The 23766-nt window shown below is 47.3% G+C and overlaps 1 protein-coding gene across 2 annotated transcripts in view; it reads left to right on the top strand.

Moving 5' to 3' along the window:
* Positions 1-23766, top strand: part of Prkce (protein kinase C epsilon) — a 500560-nt gene that overhangs the window by 389586 nt on the left and 87208 nt on the right. For both annotated transcript variants that reach the window (XM_028892739.2, XM_028892748.2), the window contains exon 11: positions 11851-12005. In XM_028892739.2, the coding sequence (XP_028748572.1) occupies positions 11851-12005 (155 nt within the window). The remainder of the gene's footprint in view (positions 1-11850; positions 12006-23766) is intronic.

Here is a 23766-nt window from a genome sequence, read left to right as displayed (position 1 = left end):
ATGCTTCCAAGGCATTCTGACCCTCAGCCAGGTCATCTAGTCCAGCCTCACCATGAACAGCGGGTATCTCTGTGAATAGCCCTGAAGTACGATCAATCCGGCTGAGGCCAGAACCCTTTCTGTTGGAAGGAGCTCGGTGCAGAACAAAGCAGTAGGACTCGGCGTTGACAGAGTGTTGGCACTGTAAGGAGGCTTTGGTCTGCGGTAACAAAAGAGGCTGCTCATTGGTCTCAGCATGGCTCAGTCACAGACAGAAGCCCCTTGCAGCACGAAGTCTTTCCAGTGATTTAAGAGTTCCCCTTCAGTGGCCCTTTTGTCTGACGGTCCGTGTGTTTATTCAGTTCAGACGGTCAACCTCTAAAACAGAGCTCAATGGAGCTTACCCTTACCACATTGCTCCTTGCAAGGCATGACCTCTCCTCAGCCTCCCATTTGCCTTTCCCTGCGTGAACCCAAGTCTGTCAGAGTCAGACATGGTACCCAGAATGGACACCACACTGACCCCTGCTCTGAGCAGCCAAATCCAACAGGGACAGCAGGAAGAGTCTGCCTTCACATCTGTGACCTGCTTCTGTGGAGACTCTTCTGAAAATACTCAAAGGCCAAGCTGCTGATGACAGGATGTACTGTGGCAGATCAGGGATGGAAAGGGTTGGTGTGGTTCGACTGGCCAGATGTGAGCTAGTGCCTGTGCGTGCATACTGTTAGAGGGGAGAGGCATCTGCATCTGCCTTATGGCATTCTAAGTCAAGAAACAACATTTTATAGAATACTCAGATAAGAGCTGTGTGGACCACACTGTGTGTGTGTGTGTGTGTGTGTGTGTGTGTGTGTGTGTGTTGATGTGTGTTGGTGTGTGTGTCAGAGTGTGTGTGTGTTGGTGTATGTGTGTCGTGTGTGTGGGTGTCAGAGTGTGTGTGTGTGTGTGTGTTGGTGTGTGTGTGTGTGTGTGTCCTTTAAGATGAGCAGGTAATTGCTGTGTCATTGTTCTCATAGGTACAATCAACCTGTCACACTGATGACTGGCACACTAAGCCAGGGAAACGTGAGGAGGCTGCTTTTCCTCTCCTCTTCAATACAACTACTACCACCCAAGCAGGCTGTAGTCCCTTCCCACAGCTGAAGGGGAAGATTGATGTGCCTGCCACCTTTATTTGGGGTCGCTTTCCAACCTTGCCTGTCTGTGAAAGCAGCTGCAAGTCACTGAATGCTAAGCTCTAAGCAGGACATCTCCGGCATCCCTTGCAAGACTCCGGGAACATCTCGGAAAGTGGGGTAGAAAAATTTCCTAAGATGGAGAGGAAGGGGGAGCGTTACAAAAGGCAGAAGTTGTCTTCTGGCCATTGTCCTCTTGAACTCTGAGCAGCTCTGCTTAACCCGCACAAGATTGGTCTCATCAACATCCTGTCAAGGAGTGGGGAGTGGCTTGCAATGCCACGCCCCTCCTTAAGGATTTCTAGGCAGTCCATGGTTTGTGAGGAAGACAGACTTTTTTTTTTTTAGTCGTGTACCCATTGGTAAGTTGCCCATATTCCTGTAAGTAACCCGTCACCCAAGTTCTGGTAAATGACCCTAATGGTAGCACAAAAGGGAACTATTTGGGAAGAGGAAAGAGGACCAGTAAGAGTGGGAGGGGGTAGCAGGAAGTGAATATGATTAAAAATACATTATATGCAAGTATGAAAATGTCGTAATCAAATCCATTACATGTAATTAATATATGCTCATTTTAATGGTGCAGACTTTATAGAGGGGGAATGGGCACAAGAACTTCTATATTCTTAGGAAGAAAAGGGAAAGGAAAGAAGTGTTGGGGTGTTGAGGGCTGGTTATGAGGTCAGCTGCCCAGGTGGCTGGCCAGTGCTTCTGTACCAAGAGATAGCAAGTGTTTTTGGTTGGTTGGTTTTTGGTTTTTTGATTGCCTTTCTCTGAGCAGATAGGTGACTTTCACATAGATACAGGGTCTTCTAGACCTCTGGGTTAGCTAGCAGCATTTCATTCTAGATAGCTAAGCCAGCCAGCAGGAGGACAAAGGATTGAGATAGAGAAAGCCGTAACAATAGGCCATAGCAATGGAGTGGGGCAGGACTGATCCAGCCCCAAAGCTGCAGCTGTATTGACGGTGGTATTCAGCTGGTAAGCCTCCTAGGACTCCAGCCCGACTTCTCTGAGAGTTACATCTGCTGTTGACAGAGATAAGACACATCTGAGTTTCTGGGACTATAGTATCAGCCTCCTGACCAGCTCTAATTCCGTGTGGGGAGCATCTCCAGCATCACTGAGCTGGAGGCTGGGGGCACCCATTCGGTTCTGCGGTATTACGGTTCTGCGCTACTCAACCTTGAGGTTCCACAGATACAGATTCATCAGAGGGGTGCTGTGAGTACCAGCTCTGGTCACTTACGTCCTGTTGGAACACAGGAAGGCATAGGTGAACAGATGAGATGGATGTAGGGTTGTTGGAAGATAGCCTGAGCTCATGGGCAGAGTGTTGATAAAGGAGGAGCCTGTTGTTGGAACTTGGCTAGACTGAGGAAATGAAGCTAGAACAACGTTTTTTTGTGCTTATGGTAAGGAAGCCTTCTTAAGAGCATCCCATAATTGCTTCACTTTGACTTCAAACAGTTGATGACTGGCTTCAATGGGCTCCAGTACAGCAACTCCCTTTTTCTCTTTTTCTGCTTAAATGATTCCTTGGTGACATCAAAGAAATAGTTGATCTGTGTCACCATCTTGTGCAGCATGTACAGACCAGATTCCAGGGCTCCAGTCTTACTGCAAAGCATGAAACTTCTGCAAGATGACCAGGTCTCCTCATTGGGGACGTGACTGGAGGAGCGTGTGGTAGACTCGCTGCTTTCCTGGAGTCCGAGTGAGTAGCTGGAGACAGAGGATGTCGGCCTGATGCCATGCCTCACAAGTGCCAATTACTGGAGAAGGCCTCCAGTGGGGTGGAACCAGGAGGAAGCCAGGATGCTGGGAGGAGGCAGTTCAGCTGGGGCATGATGCTCACCGAACAATGGAGGAAAAGAAAGCGCTTCCGTGCATCAGCACCACAGTGTCCTTCATGGATGGAAGGGTTTCTGTCTAACCTCTATCTGTCGTCCAAAGAGGAAGCTGGGGACGAGGACACTCCCTTCCTGCCTGACCATGGCAGCAGCCTCGCTTCTGGAAGGGATCCCTCTGGTGCCCCACACTGCTGAGGTGTTTGTAGTTGGGCCCGGTTCATGAGTACCGTCATAGCCTTGGGGAAGAGCTGTTTCTCTGGGTGCTGATGGTCCCTGTGAAGGAAAGAGTCCCCTGCTGAGGGGCCCTGCAACACACTCCTCTCCCCACCTCTACACCCAGATAGAAGCATGGGAGGGTAGAGGACAGTGGTTTGAGGTTGGTCTTGGCACTAAATATGGTGCCATCCGAAGGAGGACATGCTTGCTTGAGTTTTATTAGGTGAATCCATTTGACCCAACTCTAGGTCCCTTTGAACGTGACCTTGAGCCACCCTGTTTAGGTTAAATAATTAGAGCTTCAAACAATTGGAAACAAACATCTTATTATATCTATCATGTTTGAACCTTCTCAACTGGTAGACTATAATGTGAGTTTTTGCCATTTAACCAACTCTAATTGAGTGAAAGTTAATAATAATAATTGTAAAATGATCTCCTCTTTACTGGAAGAAGGGTTGGTTCCTCTCTCTTTGATACAGATGGTTGTGATGAGAAGGAGTCTTCTTGTCTGTGTCCAGGGAAATACTATTTGCCCTTAAAAAAGAAGTCTTTCCATTTACAAAAACATGGGTGAAATTGGGAGAAGTTATGATAAGTCTAATAAGGTAAGTATTAGAAGAAAAACACTAAATGATACCATTTAGGTGATAAATTTAAACTATTCAGGATGATAAAAGTGGAGAAAATGATGGTGGATGCCAGAGACCAGAAGAGACAGAATTGGGAGTTAGTTTCAGCAATGTAAGATGATTACATCCCAGAGTTTTTCTGTATAGCTTATTCCCTACGAATACTATATTAGACAAGACTTAAGATTTTCTGGCAAGAGTGGTTCCTGTGCTACACACACACACACACACACACACACACACACACACACACACACACACACTAAAGTTAATATGACATTTAAGATAGTGGAGGTCGGAAAAAGATGGAGTAATTCTCTTTTGTACAGACGGGATCTCACATGGCTCGGACTTGCTTAAACTCCCAGTGTGGCCAAGGCTGATTTGAACCCTGATCCCCCTGCCTCCACCTCACAGATGTGTATCACCAAACTTGCCCAAAGGTGGAATAACTCTAAGCTTCTAGTGCACGGCTTCCAAGATGACCTTCCTTAAAAATCAGCTGTAATTATGTAACTTTACAACTTAAAAGCTTTTTAGAATTCCCATTTTCCCACTCGTGTTTCAGAACCCTCCCCCTGTCCCACCAGCAGTCCGTCTCTACCTCGGTGTCCTAGATTTCCGCATGGTTTCCCTAGGAGGCAGGCTTCTTGGGTGTTTAGGGGTGGTTTGGTTTTTATTGTTCAGCGGGTTTGTCCTACCCTCTTGTTCCCACATGTTTCTACTCACCTCCATCCTCAGGGCTGCCCTCTCACCTCCAGGCTTTCTCATCTCCTGCCTCACATTGTTCAAGATAGGACTGGTCGGTCTTTCCTCCAGGTCAGGTGACTCTGAACCAGATCCCATAGCAATGGCCAGTTCCATCAGTACACTTGTGTTTTGGAGAATAGGTAGACCAACTTGTCACGTGACTGTTTCCCACAGTGACCTATACATGGTAAGGCTTGAGTGACAAGTATCTGAAGATTCAGGCCAGATCCCCAGTTTTCCCAGCCTGCTCAGATCCTGGAGAATTCAGTAAAGAGTCATCCAGTGTCTGGGACTGCCCTCTGTGGTTTCTTGTATTGCATTCCTAGCTCCAAGATACCAAAATCATAACTTATGTAACGTCCTGGTTCCTCCAGACACCCAACTTCAGGCTGAGTACTCAAGAAAGACCTTCCAAGTTGATGCCTTAGGTCAGTGGTTCTCAACCTTCCTAATGCTGTGACCCTTTAACATGGTTCCTCATGTTGTGGTGACCCCAACTATAAAGTTATTTTCAGGTGCTTTATAACTGTAATTCTGCTACTGTTATGAATCTTAATGTAAACATCTGTGTTTTCTGATGGTTTTAGGTGACCCCTGTGAAAGAATTGGTTGACCCCCAAGGGGTCATGATCCACAGTTAGAGAACTACTGTCTTAGATGATGTGGACTTGAAGGAGGGTAGGGAGGGTTGTTTGGAAAGATGGAATGAAGGGCTGGGGTGTCACTCAATAGTAGAACACTTGCTCAGCATGTATAAACCCATGGTTTGTATCCCCAGCACTGGGTGGGGATGCTTATAAGATGAGGACCTGTGACTCCCTTGGATACACTGGAGAAACCATTTCATATCATCACAGGTCCATCAAAAACAGACTGTTCCAAGTCTGGTCTCCTGTTGTGCCTTCGTGTGCAATCAAAACGAGATAGAATCTTTGTCCTTATAAACATCTAACAAATGGTGGAGAATGTATGTCCAAACAAACCCACTTGGCAGGACACGGGGTGCTGTCGAGGGGAAGCCTCTGTCTTATCTATCATACCTTGAAGGGTACACAGGCCTTGAGGCTGGGGTTACCTTCGAAGGCAAGAAGGTGGACGAATTGGAAAAAAGAAGCCAGTGGGAATTTCAAAGCCATGATGTAGTCCTTCCAACTGGTTGGTCATTCTTCCCCTGTTCTTACCCTAAATGGCCATGACACATAATCTCTTTACAGTTTTTATTATTTTACTTGCTATCACAAGACCGTAACATTTTAGAGAGTCGAGGGAGATTAAGGGAGGTGGTGTAGAATAGGCTTTTCAAACCTTTGATTACCTCAGAAAACATATTTGCTTACTTTACCAGGAAGTTGGTTTTTGGTTTTGTTTTCCATGGGTGCCAAGAGGGGATTAATGAGTAGCCGCTGGCTTTGCCAGCTTTCTTTTGATTTCAGTTTATATAATTAAGTAGTTCCCAGAATGACTTGAGGTTCTCCATCTGCATCAAAACACTTTTCTCCAATGTGTCAGAGGTCAGCAGCGATCCAGGCTGAATAGAGGGCGGGGAAGGAAAAAGCTTACCTGGCTTTGAAGCATCCTTAATGTGTAAAAAGGTCAGTGGTTATACTTTGGGGAAGTGCATAGCGGCTGTGTGAGGAAGAAAGCCGATCCAAAGGAAGGTGTATTCTGAGCCATTCTGATCAGAAATAACACAGGAACACCCGGTTCCTTTGGAATTTCTAACCGTGGGGGCATATGGTGGGCACTCAAGGATGGGTGGTGGTGGTGGCCCACACCTTTCATCCCAGCACTCAGGAGGCAGACGCAGGTGGATCTCTGTGAGTTTTGGGCTGTCTACAGAGTGAGTTGCAGGACAGGCAGGAACTCATACACAGAGGGACCCTATCTTGAAAAACCAAAAAAAACAAAAAACAAAAACTGCAAGCACTCAGCATAGATGCTCTAGGAACTGCTATGTTTGAGACTTAGTCCCAGTTGATGGAGAGAATAGGAAACAAAACTCAGGGTTAGGCGAGGGTGGCATTGAACTTCTGATCTTCCTGCCTGCACTTCCGAATGCTGCTTGTGCAGTACTGGGTCTAGAACCCGGGGTGTCCTGCATGCTAAGCAAGCACCTCACCAGCTAAGCCACACCCCTAGATCAATAGCACTTACTGTTTTCTTTTTAAGAGAATTACAAAAATTTCTCTTTGGGGCCTCTCTTTCCCTTAAAAAGAAAAAAAAAATTCATAAGAACCAGTTCATAAAATCCAGAACTACCCACGGCCCCTGCCTTCCTGGAGCATAGAGACTGCCTTAGTTAGGGTTTCTATCGCTTGTGATAAAACATGACCAAAAGCAACTTGGGAGGGAAAAGCGTTGTTTTTACCTTCAGCTGATAAGTCCATCACTGAGGGATGCTAAGGCAGGAACTCGAGGCAGGAACTAAAGCAGACACCATGGAGGAGTGCTGCTTCCTGCTTGCTCCTTGTGGATTTCCTGGTCTGCTTCTTACAGCACCCAGGACTGCCAGCCTAGGGTTAGTACACTGCCCGAAGTGAGCTGGAGTAGCCCAACCACGCTGCCCCAACTATCATCAGTGAAGAACATGCACCAGAGACTGGCCTGCAGGCCGATCTGGTAAGGGCATTTTCTCAACTGAGGTTCCCTCTTCTAAAATGCAATCGCTCGTGTCAAGTTGATATAAATCCAGGCAGTACATAGACACCGGGGAAATGATAGTCACACAAATGCAGTGTCCCCTGAGCTGAATGCTATGACATGATACACGACAGAGGGCTTAGGTATTGTCAGGGACGTCAGGGACAGCTTCCTCCAAGAGAAGATGGCTGCACTGAAATCTTTGTAATAAGGAGATAGAGGAACGTGTTGTGGGAGAGAGAGGAAAAGAGGAGGCAGTCCAAACAGCAAGAACAGGAATCGAGGTTCTAGGGCAGAAGGAATAAGGGACAGCCGGAAGGCGTGTGACTCAGAAGATCATGAGTACTACAGTGTGGTAAGGTGTGTTTACCTGTCCTAAGAGGAACACAAGCCTTTAAAAGCATTAAGGATGGCTTGGCGGGTTACACCGTGGGTAAAAGCACTCGGCCGTGCAAGCGTAAGGGCCCAAGTTTGAATCCCCAACACCCATGTAAAATTCTGGGCATGTCTGCACATTCCTGTAACTCTAGTATTGGTGGGCAGAGAGGGGCAGCTCCTGAGATCGCTTGCCTCTTGAACCAGGACAAGCTGACTTCCCGTTCAGTGAGAGACAGTCTCTAGGCAAGAAGAGAAGAGTGATACAAGAGGATGCTTGATATCCTGCACTGGCCTCTACTCATGTGTACATGGTTCCACATACCCACACACTCATGTGCATGTACTGTATACTATACAACACAACACACACACACATGTATTAACAACAAACAGTAGGGTGAGAGGAGGAATGTGGAAGACCGTCATCAGCTTTCCAGCTCAGCAGAGCCCCTCTCCCTACAGAATGACCAGCTTCAGGACGGCAAACTGAAATACATGTAGAAACATTCCTAACAAAGCAGAACTCTAGACAAGAGATAAAAGCTGCTTGAGTCAGAGAGGTGGGCGTGGCAATGGTGAGGACCAAGAGAAGTGAGCAGGTGGGAGAAATGTAAAGGTACAGTAGGAAGAGCAACAGGGCTGGGGTGGGGGTGGGGTGACAGGGAGGTGGGACGGGGAGGATTAAAGGTGACTGCTGTGGTTCTAACTTGAGAAACTGGCTGAAGGTGAAGACTGGACCTCAGACAGGAAGCTCCGTGTGAGGACCAGCTTGCTGAGGAAGACGATGGGGTCCGTTTTGACATGTTGTCTTTGAGTGCCTGGAAGGCATCTGGAGGGGGATCAGAAGCAGATAGGTGGGTCTGGAGCTTACAGAAGACGTCCGGGCAGGAGGGGTGAGCATATAACTCATCAGAGAGCCATGGAAGCTGTGGGTGTGCATAGATCAGCTCACACCACCAGGAGGCCCCGCGTCCAGCCTGGTGAGCTCAGCACTTCATGGTTGTCAGAAGGCGTCTACGAAGAGGCCGAGACGCGGAACAGAGAGAACAGAGGAAAGGAAGTAGACTCCACAGGAGGAGGCCAGCCTGAGGACCCAGGGAAGAAATATATGTTGGGAGAGAAGGTGATCGGGGAAGATGATGGAAAAGAGAGATGCAGCAGTAACAGCGATTAGTACTGCCAGTAACAATAGGCCTGGCTAATCCTCATGGATCACCAACTAGGAGCGGGGCATTTTACCATGGAATCGAGGGGTAGAGGTGTAGCTAGCCTAGCGTGCTCAAGACTCTGGAGTTTGAACTCCAGGTACTGCAGAACAAAATATAAAGCATAATTCTCTAAGGTAGACCCTGTATCCTCATTTTTGCAGGTCAGAAAGTTGAACACAGAGAGATAGCATTCTTTGGCTGAGGTCAGGCGGCCAGTGAGGGATGCAGTTGTGGTGGGCACTCCCCTTTGTCACGTGACAGCCTCTATCCTGAGGACTGCATGGCTAATGTTAGGAAAGACTGCAAGAGGAGTGGGCGAGTTTTCCCTTTAGAGATTTAGGTTTTTCAAATCCTCCACTGTGACCACAGTCCAAGCTCAGGGTTGGTGACTGTGGACTGGACATTGTGGTCATTGCTCCTGATGGAATCGTTCAGCTCGTGGGACAGTATGAACAAGCAGTGTGTCTGTGCTTGCTGGTCCCGTGGTCTCTAGGGTGGAGGTTCTCCAAGTGTGGTCCCTGGACCAGCATCATCTCCCGAGAACTTGTTAGAGATGTCGATGTCCAGGCTCCAAATCGGAAACAGTGTGGGCTGCAAGGATCCCTGCTCTCATGAGCCTCTGCGTGATCCTGATGCTAAGGATGTTTGTTCTTGGAGGGTGTCTTAGTTAGGGTTTCTGTTGCTGTGAAGAGACACTATGACCATGGCAACTCTTATAAAGGAAAATGTTTCATTGAGGTGGCAGCTTACAGTTCAGAGGTTTAGTCCATTATCATCATGTCAGGGAGCATCGTGGTATGCAGGCAGACATGGTGCTGGCCACATCTTGATCAGAAGGCAACAGGAAGTGGACTGTCTGTCATACCCAGTGAAGCTTGAGCAAAAGAGACCTCAACACCCACCCCCACCCTCACAGTGTGACACCACCTCCAACAAGGCCATACCTCCTAAGAGTGCCACTCCCTTTGGGGGCCATTTGCTTTCAAACCACCATAGAGAGGAACTATGAGACAAATGGAAGAGAAATTCTACCTTGGGTCCTCTTTGAATACCAGTAAAGCAGCAGCCCATGGAAGAGATTAGTGTACACTTTCTACCAAAGAAATGGTAAGAGTGAAGTAGCTGTGCTTCATGAATGAAGAGCTATTTGTGGTTGGTTTTACTCAGTCTTGGGGGAAAATGATATTCTCTAGGGAGCTTCTTTTAGAATACATTTCTATGCTAAGAATGTATCCGGGGGCTGAAGAGTTAGTTTAGCTGGTAGACTGATCCCAAGCACAACATAAAAGAAGCATGGCAACACACACCTCTAATCTCAGCATCAGGAGGTATAGGCAGGAGGATCTAAGTTCAAGATCATTCTTGGCTACATAGTAAATTCTGGTCCAGCCTGGGCTACATGAAACATGAGACTGAGAAAAGAGAAAGATGGAGGGTTATTGTGGAGAACAAGATGCCTTGTGTCTCTTTGGCCTCTCAGCCCTCCGTTGGCTTTGCTCTCCCTCTGGTCTGGTCACCTGGCTGTCCCTAAGCGTGTTCACTCTGTTCCCGAGGTGAGGTATCTGTCCCTGACTCGGTCTAGGAAGGTCTATCTCCTAGACTCCTCCCTGGCTTCCTGGTCCGGATAGCAGCCTCTATCGTCACCTTGCTCAATCCCTTTGCTTTTTTTTTTTTTTATCCCCACTGTATCCATGTCCATCTCTACCCTTGACTGTAGGCCACTAGACCACCACAGCTTATGCCTGCTTCCCTGATGCCCTGAACAACATCCCCATGCTAGCTGCTTAGGACATGGGGAACTGTGTCAATGGACTCAGGCTTCTTTCTCCTCAAGTTATCATAGATACAGAGAAGGAGGGGCTACCCTGAGTGGTAGGTAACTGTGGCTTGGCTCTCGGGGGGCTGCGTTTGAGGGAAGGAAGCCTAGAGCAATGGTTTTCAACCTGTGGGTAGCGACCCCTTCACGGGGGTCACCTAAGACTATTGGAAAACACAGATTTTTACACTATGATTCATAACAAAAGCAAAGTTACAGTTATGAAGTCGCAACAAAATTGTTTTATGGTTGGGGGTCCCCACAACATGAGGACCTGTGTTAAAGGGTCTCAGCATGAGGAAGGTTGAGAACCCCTGATGTAGGGGCTTTCTGCAGCCTTTGTTTTGTGGCTCTATCCCTCTAATCTGTGTCTCTGATTGCTACCTCCTCCTCCCCCTTTTCAGATTTCTCCCTGCTTCCCTCTTGTAGAGATACCCATTTGCCATGAAGGCCGCCACACTGCTGATCCGGCACAGCCATGCCTGGCTTAGTCCACCTGCAAAATCCTTCTGTATCTAGAAAACACCATTCCCACATTTCCTGTATAGGACCAGGATTTCTTTGAGAGAATTGTTATTTTCTATACACCCCGATACCTTGTATTTCCAAAGAGGGGAGACTTGTCCAGGGCCACACCTCATGGCATGGTCGAAATCAAAATTCAGTTCTCTCCTTTTTTTTTTAAATCAAGCTCAGGCTGATATCACAAAAGAAAGATAGAAGTGGTGTGTGTGTGTGTGTGTGTGTGTGTGTGTGAGAGAGAGAGAGAGAGAGAGAGAGAGAGAGAGAGAGAGAGAGAGAGAGAGAGAGAAGAGAGGAGAGGAGAATTGGATGGACTTGAACTTCGGATCCTACTGCCTCTCTGCAGCCCTGAAAGTCGAGGCTGCAGCCTTGCACCATACATGCAGTTTATGTGCTGCTGGGCATGTGACCCAGGGCTTCTCGGACGCGAGGCAAGCCCTGTACCAACTGAGCCATGTCCCCGTCCCCAAAGACAGAATTTTACATGGCACTTGGCACCCTGCCTCAAGCGCTTCCTCCCTTGGTCTGCCTCTGGAAGACTCCATCAGCCTTCACCTGCCTCAAGGCCTCGTGTGTCCCCTTGAGTCCTGGTGACCGACCCGTCGGGATCACCAGAGGATAGCTAGTCCCAACAAGGTGCTGCACTGATTTGGCTTAAGTGGCATTTTCTTGTCTTCTAGGACCGCCTCTTCTTCGTCATGGAGTATGTCAACGGTGGAGACCTCATGTTCCAGATTCAGCGGTCCCGAAAATTCGACGAGCCCCGTTCCCGGTTCTATGCTGCAGAGGTCACGTCAGCTCTCATGTTCCTTCACCAGCACGGCGTGATCTATAGGTAGCCTCTTCTCTCTTGCCTCTTCTAAGAACAGAAGCAAAGACTCTCTAGACACTTGCGCTCCCTCTGGTCCTTGCCCAGCTGGTCTCCCAGCAGCTGGCTTTAGCTTAGCTGTTTGTTCCAGTTTGCATGCAGAGGACTGGGGTGGAGGGTGGGGTGGGGATGGGGTGCTGCTTATCACTATGAGTGTTAATATTTGAAAGGCCCCAGGAGATCTGACCAACTGTTTGTGCCCGTTTTGATTTAACGCTCAAGCGTGACATTTCAAGTCTTGACGCTGTGATCTTGAGGCAAACTTCACCCCTCGGGTCTCCTCCACCCTCTTCCTCGGACATCAGGGCATTCTCTTCTTGTCTTCCTCCTGTGCCACGAACTTCCCCCACTTCCTGATCTCTCGGCCTTTCCTGAGTTTGTTTGGCTTAGCTGTCTCCAGTCCATAGACTCTGGGAAGGAGGAGTCCTGTGGAGGGCGGGAGGTTTATGCTCGGGGTGGGGGTGGGGAATGGGAACTAGACATTATCCAACAGGAAGTGACTTTTTTTCCAGATTGTCCAGTCCTTTATTTATTGTTGGTAGCCCAGTCCCCTTCCAGCATCACACACCACACACACACACACACACACACACACACACACACACACACACACAGTTTTCCAGTAAAAAAGCAAAACTTTTTTTCTGTGAGGTCAGGAATTTTGGTGGGGGAGGAGTAAATATTTAAAATTAGGAACAAGGATACTAAAGTTTTGAAGGTTTTTTTTTTCAGTAACTGTCCATGTCTTTCCTCGGTCTTTGCTTCCTCCCTTGCTAAATCTTGGGTGGTAGAGGAGCTGCTTTGGCTGAGGCCAGAGTTAGGCTCTCCCCTCGGCATGGCTGACCCGTTCTGGGAGCAGCGACTGGAGTCTCTATTCTCTGAAAGGTTCAGGTCAATCTCACCCCAGGCTTCCCTTCCGTCTGCCATTCTCCAGCTTCATAAAGCCAGGGGTAGGGGTGGGGGCGGGGTGGGAGTATTCAATGCTTCCCTGCAGACCGTGCTCTAGACCAGCGGTTTTCAACCTTCCGAATGCTGCGACCCTTTAATACAGTTCCTCGTGTTGTGGTGACCGCCCCCAACCATACAATTATTTTCATTGTTTTTTTCATAACTGTAATTTTTCTACTCTTACGAATCATATTGTAAATATCTGACATTCAGGATATCTGATATGTGACCCCTGTGAAAGGGTCATCCAAACCCCACCCCACCCTCCAAGGAGTCACAACCCACAGGTTGAGAACCACTGAACAGCCTGTCCTTTGGGGATCCATGTCTGTGTTTTGTGTTGCTGTCTGGCCCATACCCCACAGCCTTGGGGTCTAGGAACATCCCCTACTTATTATTCTCAACTATGTCTACTGCTCAGCGTCTCGCCGCCATGCTGTGGTGGAGGTGACAGACAAGTCAACTTCCCATCTGAAGTCCGGGTCCTTCTAAGGTCATGTGTGCTGATTGACAGAATTTCATTCTCAAAACTTGAGCATTGATGAAGCTTGCTTGAGGCCAGCTGGAGAGAAGGTTTACCTTCTCAGACCCTCCAACCTCAGAGAAGGACTAGAGCCGCTTCTCAAGGGCTCGTGGGCCACCTAAGGTGACAAGCCCTTTGATAAACCAGAGGCAAGTTTGAGTATAAGATCTTTATGTCTACCCTGGGCATCGGTGGACATGAGCCCGAGATTTCAGGGACAGCTTGGACAGGACAGCCTCTTAAAAACAATGCCATGCCTCTGCCACACAGTGTGTTATCACCTCACTAGTGACATCAGATTGTCTTTGTTGTGCTATGTTGTTGTTTAGAAGTAACTCACAAGTTTACCTCCTTGGGGGGGGGAGGGAAGGGAACATACAGAATGTGGTTCCCTGGGGGTCTTCAGTTCTGTTGGTTGCACCTACCACCGGTCACGTGTACAAGGTTTAGACCAGTAGTTCTCAACGTGTGGGTCACAGGGGTCACATATCAGATATCCTGTATATCATATATTATTACAGTTCATGACAGTAGCAAGATTACAGTTATGAAGTAGCAACAAAATGTTTTCTGGTTGGGGGTCACCGCAACATGAGGAACTCTACTAAAGGGTTGAAGCATTAGGAAGGCTGAGAACCACTGGCTTAGACCATTGTGTGGACACTTCACTAAAATGCAAGTGCTCCTAAGGGCCATTTTTTTTTTTGTCTTAAACCCTGTAGTGCTTTTTAAATTCTTACACTATATGTTCTTGTACACAGTTCATACTCACGTTGATATTTATAATGTGTTCCTCCGGTAACTGACTATCTTCTTCACTGTTCTGTTGCTGTGAAGAGGCACCGTGACCATGGCAACTCTTACAAAGAAAAGGATGTGACCGGGGCTTGCTTACAGTTTCAGAGACTTAGTCCGTTATCATCATGGGGGAGCATGGTGGCACACATGGCGTGGGAGCTGTAGCTGAGAGCTTTACATCCCCATCTGCAGGAAGGCAGAGAGAGAGAGACAGACAGACAGACAGACAAGGTGGGGTGGGGTGGGGTGGGTTTGACACCTCACCAGCAACACTTCCTCCAACAAAGGCACACCTACTCCAACAAGGCCACACCTCCTAATCCTTCCCAAGGCTTAACCAACTGGGGACTGAGCTTGCAAATTTATGAGCCTGTGGGGGCTGTTATCATCCAAACCACTGTAGTTGGGGACTACAACTCCAGAGAAATTCCCTTCTGCCTTCAGGATAATGATCCCAGCTTCACACAGCTGTCCCTCCCTTCCAGCCTGCTGTGGTTTTATGCTTCTCCTAAACAAGATAGTATCTCTCCAAGTGATGTGTTTGGCAGATCCCTCTGCCACTGACCTTGTCCCTGTCTCTCGGAGGTGCGCGTGAGAGAGTGTTTACGTGGGGTGGCACAGGACAGCACTCTCCTCATCGATGGTATCCAATGCATGCTTTCTGTTCCAGCATGTTCTGTTCTAGAACTGTCCAGTCTGGGACTTGCTGCTTCCATAAGGCTGTAGTTCCCGAAAGTCTCTGTTTGAAGCATTCCTGACATACACGTGTTTTGTTTTGTTTTTTTTACTCTGAAGGCCACCTCATTCCTTTCTCTGTCTTATAGCACAGATTCAGGAGGACCAGGGGATCGGTATGTCCCATGTTGCCTTCCTCCCTAGCTGCCAGCAGAACGGCTGTCAAGGGTTTGAGTCTGAGGTTGACACAGAGAGGCTGTGAGTGTGTGTCCTTGCTCCTGCCTGTTCTGATGCTGAACAGCTGTTGTCCTGTGGGTGATATCATGGTGGTGGGAAACAGGGGCTCTATGGCAGATAGGCAAGGCCAGGCTGCCTGGATTTCACTGTTAGAGTTAAGATGGTTTCCCATCTTTCCCACTGGAATTTTTATGTACACTAATTAGTAGCGAATCGGCTAGGATTCCATAAGTAAGGGAAGGGGTCACTTCTCTAGCCAGTGGCTCATCCTTAAAGCCCAAGTTGATAGGCACAGCTATCAACTAGGTCCTAGTTTCCTCTAGTCCCTCTTAGACACAGGCTCTCTACCCCAGGGGACACAGGGCACTCCCCAGGTTTAAACAGTGAGATAGTGTAAAACTTAAATGTTTTTTAAATCAGATATGAATACAGATAAAGCAGCAGACAGCTTGGGAAGGTGTTTAGACAAGTAAGTTTCTTTCTGCTCTCCTTCCAAAAACTCTTCTGCTGTCAGCTTCCTTAGCTTTTACCGCACCCCTCTGTACTTCTGGATGGGATTATTGTATTGTCCCTTGGCTGTATTTTAGGTGTTATCGATTGACTTGCCACTATGTAAGAAGACTTCAGTCCTCCTTGTTGACCACCATCTGACCCCACCACCCTGTCGCATACCCCTTCCCCAACCCTGCCTCCTCCCACCATAGTTTACCGTATCTTGATTAAGTGACTCTACATTACACACTTCGCTAGGACTGTTGAAATGCCTTTGGGGACTGAGTCATGTGGTCTACTAGAATTACTTTTCCTCTGCTGCATGTAATTTGGGTTTGCTTTTCCTGGAGTTAATAATTATGCCTTTGTGTTTTATGCACACTTGTTGGCTCAACCACAAACTCTCCACAAATGCCCACATCATCCCGTAAGACATCCATTTGCAGTTGGTGTTCTACCTATTTCATGTTCTTGGGTGACTTTCTCTCCTTGCCTTCTAAACTATGCCAGCTTGAAGAGCTGCCACTGTACCACACTGCCAGCCCTGTTCTCTGTTATCTGATTCATCTTTTTTCTGACTTCTCTTTCCATATCCCATATCCTTTTCTCTCTTTTTAAAACTATTTTGTTTATTCTTTGAAAACATCATACATGTGTATAATATTAGATTCCCGCCATTTATTGAAGCACCAAACTGAGTAGTTTTCTAGACCTATATTGTTTTAGTTTCCTTTCTGCTTCTGTGAAAAATAGCTCGGGGAGGGAAGAGTTTATTTTGCTTTATATTCCCAGCTTATAGTCCATCATTAAGAAAAGTCAGGACAGCAACTGAAGTCAGGACCCGTGGAAAAATACCACTTCCTGGCTCCCTCTCTGGCTTTCTCACAGACTCATGCTTAGCTGGCTTTCTCCTATAGGCTAAGACCATCTGCCTAGGGACAGTGCTGCCCACAGTGGGATGAGCCCACCCACATCAATTAGTTATCAAGATAAGTCCCCACAGATGTGTCCAGAGGTCAATCTGATTGATGCAATCCCTGGAGGTGTCGCCTCTCAGATGACTATACAATTTGTCAGACTGCCAATCAAGGCTAATCATAGGGGAAGTGAAGCATTGAGACCCCCCCCCCTTATGCCTGAAACCATCCTGTCTTTACCTTCAACTGATGAAGGCTGAAAGCGGTTTTCACTCAACATTGAAGAGACTGTTCTGGAATTGACTAATTCAGGGCGGCTGTGGTGTCATCTTGACTCTCGATCCTCACTTGAACCTATTTTTTTTTTTTTTTCAGAGATGTGCTAAAGTCTTTCTGCCTCCATTATTTCAGAATTACCTGGTGATAGGGTATAGGTCTGTTTTGATCCTGTTGTGCAAGGCACTGATAGATCTTTTCCGTTTGGAAAATCAAACCCTTCGGGTCTGGAAGCTTCAGTGTTGCTTCTGAGGACTTCCTTCCGTTCTGCTATCTTTCTCTAAAATTACCTTTTGGTGTTATGAGACTAGTCAAGTTGGGTTCACTATAGACTAACCTGGATGACTGCTTAGTCAGGAAAATCCTATAGATATTTTTAGCCCCTCCCCCTGTGGTTATATTGTCTTGAGAAGACTCTTGTCCCTATAGGGAAGTGTGAATATACAATATACAATGTATATCCCACTATGGCTGCTTGCCTAGCCTTTGGAACTGAATGATGCAGCTTGCTCGGTCAGAGCCAATTGACGGGACAGGGCTGGAAGACCAGCCTCAGGTCTCTGTCTAGTTCCCTCATCGTCGCTGTCTTGGTACCCACCCTCCGAGTCTGGCAACACTCTGGTTCCCTTCTCCAGAAAGTAAGTCACTGGGTGCAGGTAAAGGGGTCGTGCCAGGCATGCCTGGCCAACTGCGTTTATAACTACACCTCAACTAACTCTCATCTCTCCATCTCCCTGGAAACAAGTTACTGTTTATTCCTGAGCTCTGGAGGAGGGTTGAAATTTTGCAGGGTAAATTTAATTTTTCTTGATTTTTCCCTCATTGCTGACTCAGGACTCAGCGTTTTTTTTTTTTTTTTTTTTTTTTTTTGTTTTTTTTTTGGCCAGGTAAATCAATTCCCATACTCCCATGTGCTTTGCACTTCCAATAGTGTATGGTTATTGCTTTTTCTGTTATTTTCCCCATCTGTGTGAACAGTTTGGGGAAAGACAGAAAAATAGTAATAGGTACCCTCTCTACCGTCTTTATCCAGAGGTCAGTAGCTATGACAACAATAATAACCACAGCACCACCATGGATGCCCTAAGGTTGCTATGGTTACTCTCCACAACATTTGTGATGTTTCCTAAGAAAGCTCTCTTACCAGATCCCACCACCTTCTCCGCCACTGTCAGGTCACCCTGTCCCCGCTACAGCCCGTCTCGGTTTCACATGGGAAGCAGAGTTCTATTTTAGAGACGACACTGAGTTTGGGGTCAGAGAACTGGAGCTGAAGGCCGGGTCAGCCTCATCTTTGTTGTGACTTCCTAGCCAGAATAATCAGACTGGGTTTTTTTTGTTTTGTTTTGTTTTTTCCACCATGCCATGGGAATTATAGCAGAAACCAATTTGGGCTGTTTTAAAAATGACACGAGAAAACATCTGCAGAAGGGCTGTGTGCAGTCCCGGGCACCTGAAAGGTTCTGTAAATATTGGTTGGATAGATGGGGGAATATTGGGTTTTGGAGTCAGAGAGTGTCTGGGACAACCCCCTCCAAATTCATATATTGAAGTTTTAATCCCCAATGCATCAGAATATGGCTCTATTTGAAAATAGAGTCTTAAAAAAGAGTAATTACAGTTAAGTCAGGATGGATTCCAATGCAAGACAACTGTGACCTATAGAAGAAATGGAAATTAAGACCTAGAAAAGTCCAGAGAAAGGACCATGAGAAGACATTTGGAGAAGATGGCCATCTTCAAGCCAAGGAGAACATCCTCAGAAAAAACCAACCTGCCAGCATCTTCACCTTGGATGTCTAATTGTCACAGCTGAGAGAAGTCAATTCCTGCTGCTTACGTTGTCCAGTTTGTGGCAACTCTCACAAATACAGAGGAGCTGGGGTCGAGAACCTAGATCACCACTCACGTACAGCCTCGTCTAACTGAGCCACAGCCTCATAGGTCAAATGTGCTAATAGTGAAATCAGAAGAGCAAGATGGCAAGACCTGTGGGATCGGCATGGGTTGTTTAATAAGCTTGTGGACAGAAATGTGCCTGTGGAGGTGGTTTGGGGGATCGGCCAATGAGCCGTCTGTGATGAAGGCAATATTATTACAAGCCCCTGTTGGGTGAATGGGCTGGTAGGCATGTGAGTTTTTTTTTGTGTGTGTGTAAGTTAAAGGCCCATCTGAGCAAAGTCTCAGATTCAGTACCAGGGGGTATTTCAGAGACAGGAGCCTTTATTTGATTCTAATCCATTCCGGTTAGAGCAGTGGTTCTCAATCTTCCTAATGCCAGGACCCTTTGAAATACATTTCTTCACATTGTGCTGACCCCCAACCATATAGTTAGTTTCACTGCTACTTCATAACTTTTGTCATTCTGCTACTGTCGTGAAGTCATAACATAAATATCTGGTATGCAGGATATCTGATATGTGACCCCTGTGAAAAGGTTTAACCCCCCTAAAGGGGTTTTGACCCACAGTTTAGAACCCCACTGTATTGGAGCCCACAAGACAGAAAAGTACGGTCAATACTTAGTATGTACTGTGATATACTTCTGGGATCACCGCAGATACTAAAATCCAGAGCAACTCAAGCATGGCATGCAAAATGCAGTATATTAGCAAATAACTTGCATGCTTGCTCTGTAAACCCTGCCATTCCTTACTGCCTAAACCACTGCCGGGGCTGTGTGAATGGCTTTTATGGTACACTGTTTAGGGAACAGCAAGAGTAAAAGCGTGTGTTTGGAGCAGATGCAGTTTTTAAAACCTGTTTTGCCTGTGAGGTCGGGCATTTCCACAGATGTAGGAGTTGGGGCTATGTTTGAAAGCTGACCGTGCTGATCTCTGCCCTGACCTACAGGCAGAGAGAGGGAATAGCCAAAAATGCCTGCTAATGGGGAAACCTCGGAGTCTGCCATTGGCATCTCAGTTTTCTCTTGGGCTCTCTTTGCCACATCCATGAGCCACAACTAGCACACCCATCCCTGAGACCCTCAGCAATGTGCACTTTAGTCTCGAGACTCTGCAATTCCCGCCCCCTGCCCCTGCCGCCGCTGCCGCCACCGCCATGGTGACTACTGAAAATGCATCCCCTAATAAAGGCATGCTAAATATTCTCCCATAATCTTGAGAGAGAGACAGCTATGCTTTTATGGGTCCAGATTTATTTCAGGGAGAGGCCGTCTTTTGCCCTAAACTGATTTCTCATCAGTGTTTCCTACTGGCAATAGCATGTGGCGAAGTCACTGTGACATGAGGGGGCAGGGGGACACGATGGGAGCAGACAGTTGGTTGGAACCAAAGCCATATTTACATTCCTCTGAGGAAGCCAGGATGCTGCTAACCAGATCAGAAGTGGGATTCTGAATTTCGTTGACATCGGAGATTCAGAACAAACAGGAAGTGCAGAACCAGAGGGCATTTCCTCATCAGTGGTCTTGTCAGTGTTTGAGCTAGGACTGTATGTTCAGAGACAAAATGGTCAGGGATTCCTACGTGTTCATGTGACCCGGTACCTAGCAGAATGGAGAGCCCAGTGTCAGGGTTAGGAACACAACTCACACTACACACTCTGCATCTTTAACCTTCAGTTTCTCCATCTGTGAAATCAAGGTGTTAACTCTCCCCCACAGAGAGACCATGAGGATCACATGAGTTAATGCATGTGAAACATTATCATCCTGTCTGGCACACATCACACACTCGCTAAGTTGGTGGCTGAATATACAGCTGGTAAAATTCACATTGTTCCCAAAAGTTTCACCGTTGATATGGCCTGCCAGTTGGCAGACTGACGGAAACATTTCATCTGGTTAAGTCTTCCAAACAAAGACGTCTTTGAGACACTGAGGTGCTGGACCTGTCCTGCGAAGGGGAATTGGATAGCTGCATGTTTCGTTATGAGCACGCAAGGCTCCGTAGAAGCCGAAATCTTGGAATGGAGTGTCACCGCCATGGATTCAAGCGGAGGCGAGATTCTCCAAGCTTGAGTCATACGATTGTGGTTCTTTAAGGCCCTTGGCTAATGATTGAGCTACTAAACATGGGAATTGTCTTAGCAAACAATTGGCAGCTTTGCCCTGGTAGACAACGTCTTGTGTAAAAGTCAGAGGTGGTTCGGGGGCCCTCCCCATTGGCTGTGTTTGTTTTGAGGTGACTTGGGTCACAGGAGGGGTGGAGAAGGGAACAGAAATGGCACCCCCATGAGCAGAGACCATAGGGGCCACACTAGGTGGCTTGGCCTCTCTCTATGGTCATGGGCTGTCACTTGTGTACCCTGTGACCTTTGCCTCCGAGTCTCCTCTATTGCCCCCACCCCCCCCGCCCAGTTGCTCTTTATAAGGCAAGAAACTGGGGCACTTGGTCACTGAGAAGCATAGAAGGACTGTGTTGTCTCAAGATAACGTCTGGAGGTTCTGGGGCCTCTCACACAGTAGCGGCCACAACCCTGGGCTCCTGCTGGCTTCGTCACTGAGACTCTTGGCCGCTGGGACTTGCACACGAGTCTCTTTCTGTCACAAGATGATCCCTATCTGTCTTCCTAGCTGCGTCTCCCAATGACCTGCTCTCTGAGTCACCTCTTCAGCCTAGCAAGTATGTTTTTGACTGGCCTGTGACACCGCCAGCCATGCCACGCACTCACTCCTTCCCGAACAGTAACCGTCCCCGCACAGACGGTTTCCTCTGAGCTTTGGTTTAAGAACATCAGAACTTTTCCTAGACTGTAGTGGTTTTGTTCACTTAGCTGGTTCCTTCTCATCCTCTAAATGGCAGCACATTTCCCCTGGCCTTTTCCAGCTCACTTGGTTGCTTCTTCTTCTCTTTACCTTGCCTCTGCTACAGTGTATTAAAGCAGGGCTCCCACTGAATTGTCTATTTCTTGGTTGAATGAACCTATAAGTATCCCGTGGATTATAATAGATTGATGGTTTCCCGCAACGAACCACAATCTCTTAATGCATATATTTAATTTACAAAAAGAAAACAAAGCAAAGACATCTACCCTCAAGGAGGATGGAGATGGGGTAAGGGGACCTCACTGAACATATTGGCTATAGGATAAAATTTTCCATGGCTTCTTGCTGGACTAACCTTTCCCTGGACTCTTTCAGAGTGCACAGCCCTGCGCCACATGTCCCTCACTGTGTCTAATTGAGGCACTGCTACTGGGCAAAGAACACCGGGGTAGAACCCAGACCGGAAACTAGTAAAGCTCCCTCTCAGCTGGATGGCCTTGAACAAATGACTTTCCTTCGAAGGGCCTCAGTTTCCCTACGCATACAATGATGGCCAGACAGGATGAGCTAGCTTTGTGATCCAAAGACAGTGCCTTGACCATAACCCAAAGGCAGATTACAAAGTTGTCTTCATTATCTCTGTGAGGTCCTGGAAAGTATTGGTATCGAAGGTAACTCTTGGGAGAGTTTAAAGACCATAGCCATGATTCCTATAGTTCCTTAGAACATGTCACTTCATTGAAGGTAATACCAGTGATGGGTTTACACACACACACACACACACACACACACACACACACACACATCCAATTTGTCCACAGTGCTCTCTTATTAACAAAAGGAATAGTTTTCAAGGCTCCGATATAACCATTTATATATTTACTTCTGTGGTGAGCACAGTACCTTGAGGAACTGACGTGTGTAAGGACATCTTGCCAAGGGCAGAGATGCATGCTAGTGAAGTCTTGGTCCTATTAGGACTGAGCCCCTCACAGACACCTGCGTGTCGGAAGCAGGGATGCCATTTGCCCCTTTGCTGGGAATCTGCTCATCTGCGGTCTCTTGAAGGAGAAGGTTGTTGAGAAGCCACCACGAAAATGCCTGTGTTGTCCTGACATCAGGTTAACGATGGTTGTTAAGGCACTCTGGTGTGCTAGGTGTGCTCCAGGATGCTCTGCTCAGGACAGGAGACATCCAGTCTCTGCCCTCTTGGCCCATGGGTGGGAACAGCAGACAATGAAACAAGCCATAACAATAAAAACTGATAAGAGTTATGAGAGGGAAAATACATGGGACTGCCCGAGAAACACAGTGAGGTCCCTGGGCTAGCCGAGAGATAGTCAGCGAAGGCTTTGGGGAAGAAGCAGCATCTCCCAGAGAGGCCTGAAGGGGGTAGGCAGGAGGTGGCCAGAGGAAAAGGATGTGGAGGGTGTGGAAGGGTAGAGGGCAGGGTGCACAAAGGGTTCATACGGGGGGATGGGAGGACCCCCAAACAGACCCGTGGGCCTAAAAAACTAGTACATACTGGAACTCAAAGCCCAAAAGGCAGCTTGGTGAAGAGTGATGGAGAGCCTTTGGGATGAAGGTAACAGCATGATCTTGGGGTGTGTTGTATGTGGTAACTGAATGATAGGCATGCTATTTCCTAGAATTTTAGAGATGGAAGAAAAATTGAGAGGCAGCTGCTCCCTTTCATTTTTTTTTTTTTAAATAGATGAACAAATTGAAACTCAGATTTGTCCAAGGCCACTGTCTCTTAGTGACAAAGTCAGAACTTTGCATCAGGACTCCAGGGTTCTGATGTGTGCTGATAAACTAGCTCCCAGCAAAACAAAACAAACCAGATTTGCCGCATTTTCCTATTTCTGTGGAATAAATGTTCTCCCCGGGGCCAGTTTCCAACTATAAGTATTTTAACAACCAGCTCACCAAATTCCTGAAAAAATGTTGTAATATGCTCCAGTGAACTGATACATGCCACCACAGGACCCGGGGAGGAAGCAATCCTGTGACCTCTCTCTCCCCGGCTCAGAGTCAGCCATTACAGAGTAATTGTATCCTAACAGTCAGTCAAGCATTGTATGAAGTTCCCCGACCTACCAGAGAGCCATCCTTAGTCATTTACTAGAATGC

This window comes from Peromyscus leucopus, chromosome 22, assembly GCF_004664715.2.
Source record: "Peromyscus leucopus breed LL Stock chromosome 22, UCI_PerLeu_2.1, whole genome shotgun sequence".
Lineage (NCBI taxonomy): Eukaryota > Metazoa > Chordata > Mammalia > Rodentia > Cricetidae > Peromyscus > Peromyscus leucopus.
Note: the sequence above shows the minus strand (reverse complement) of the source record. Positions and strands in the feature narration are given on the sequence as shown.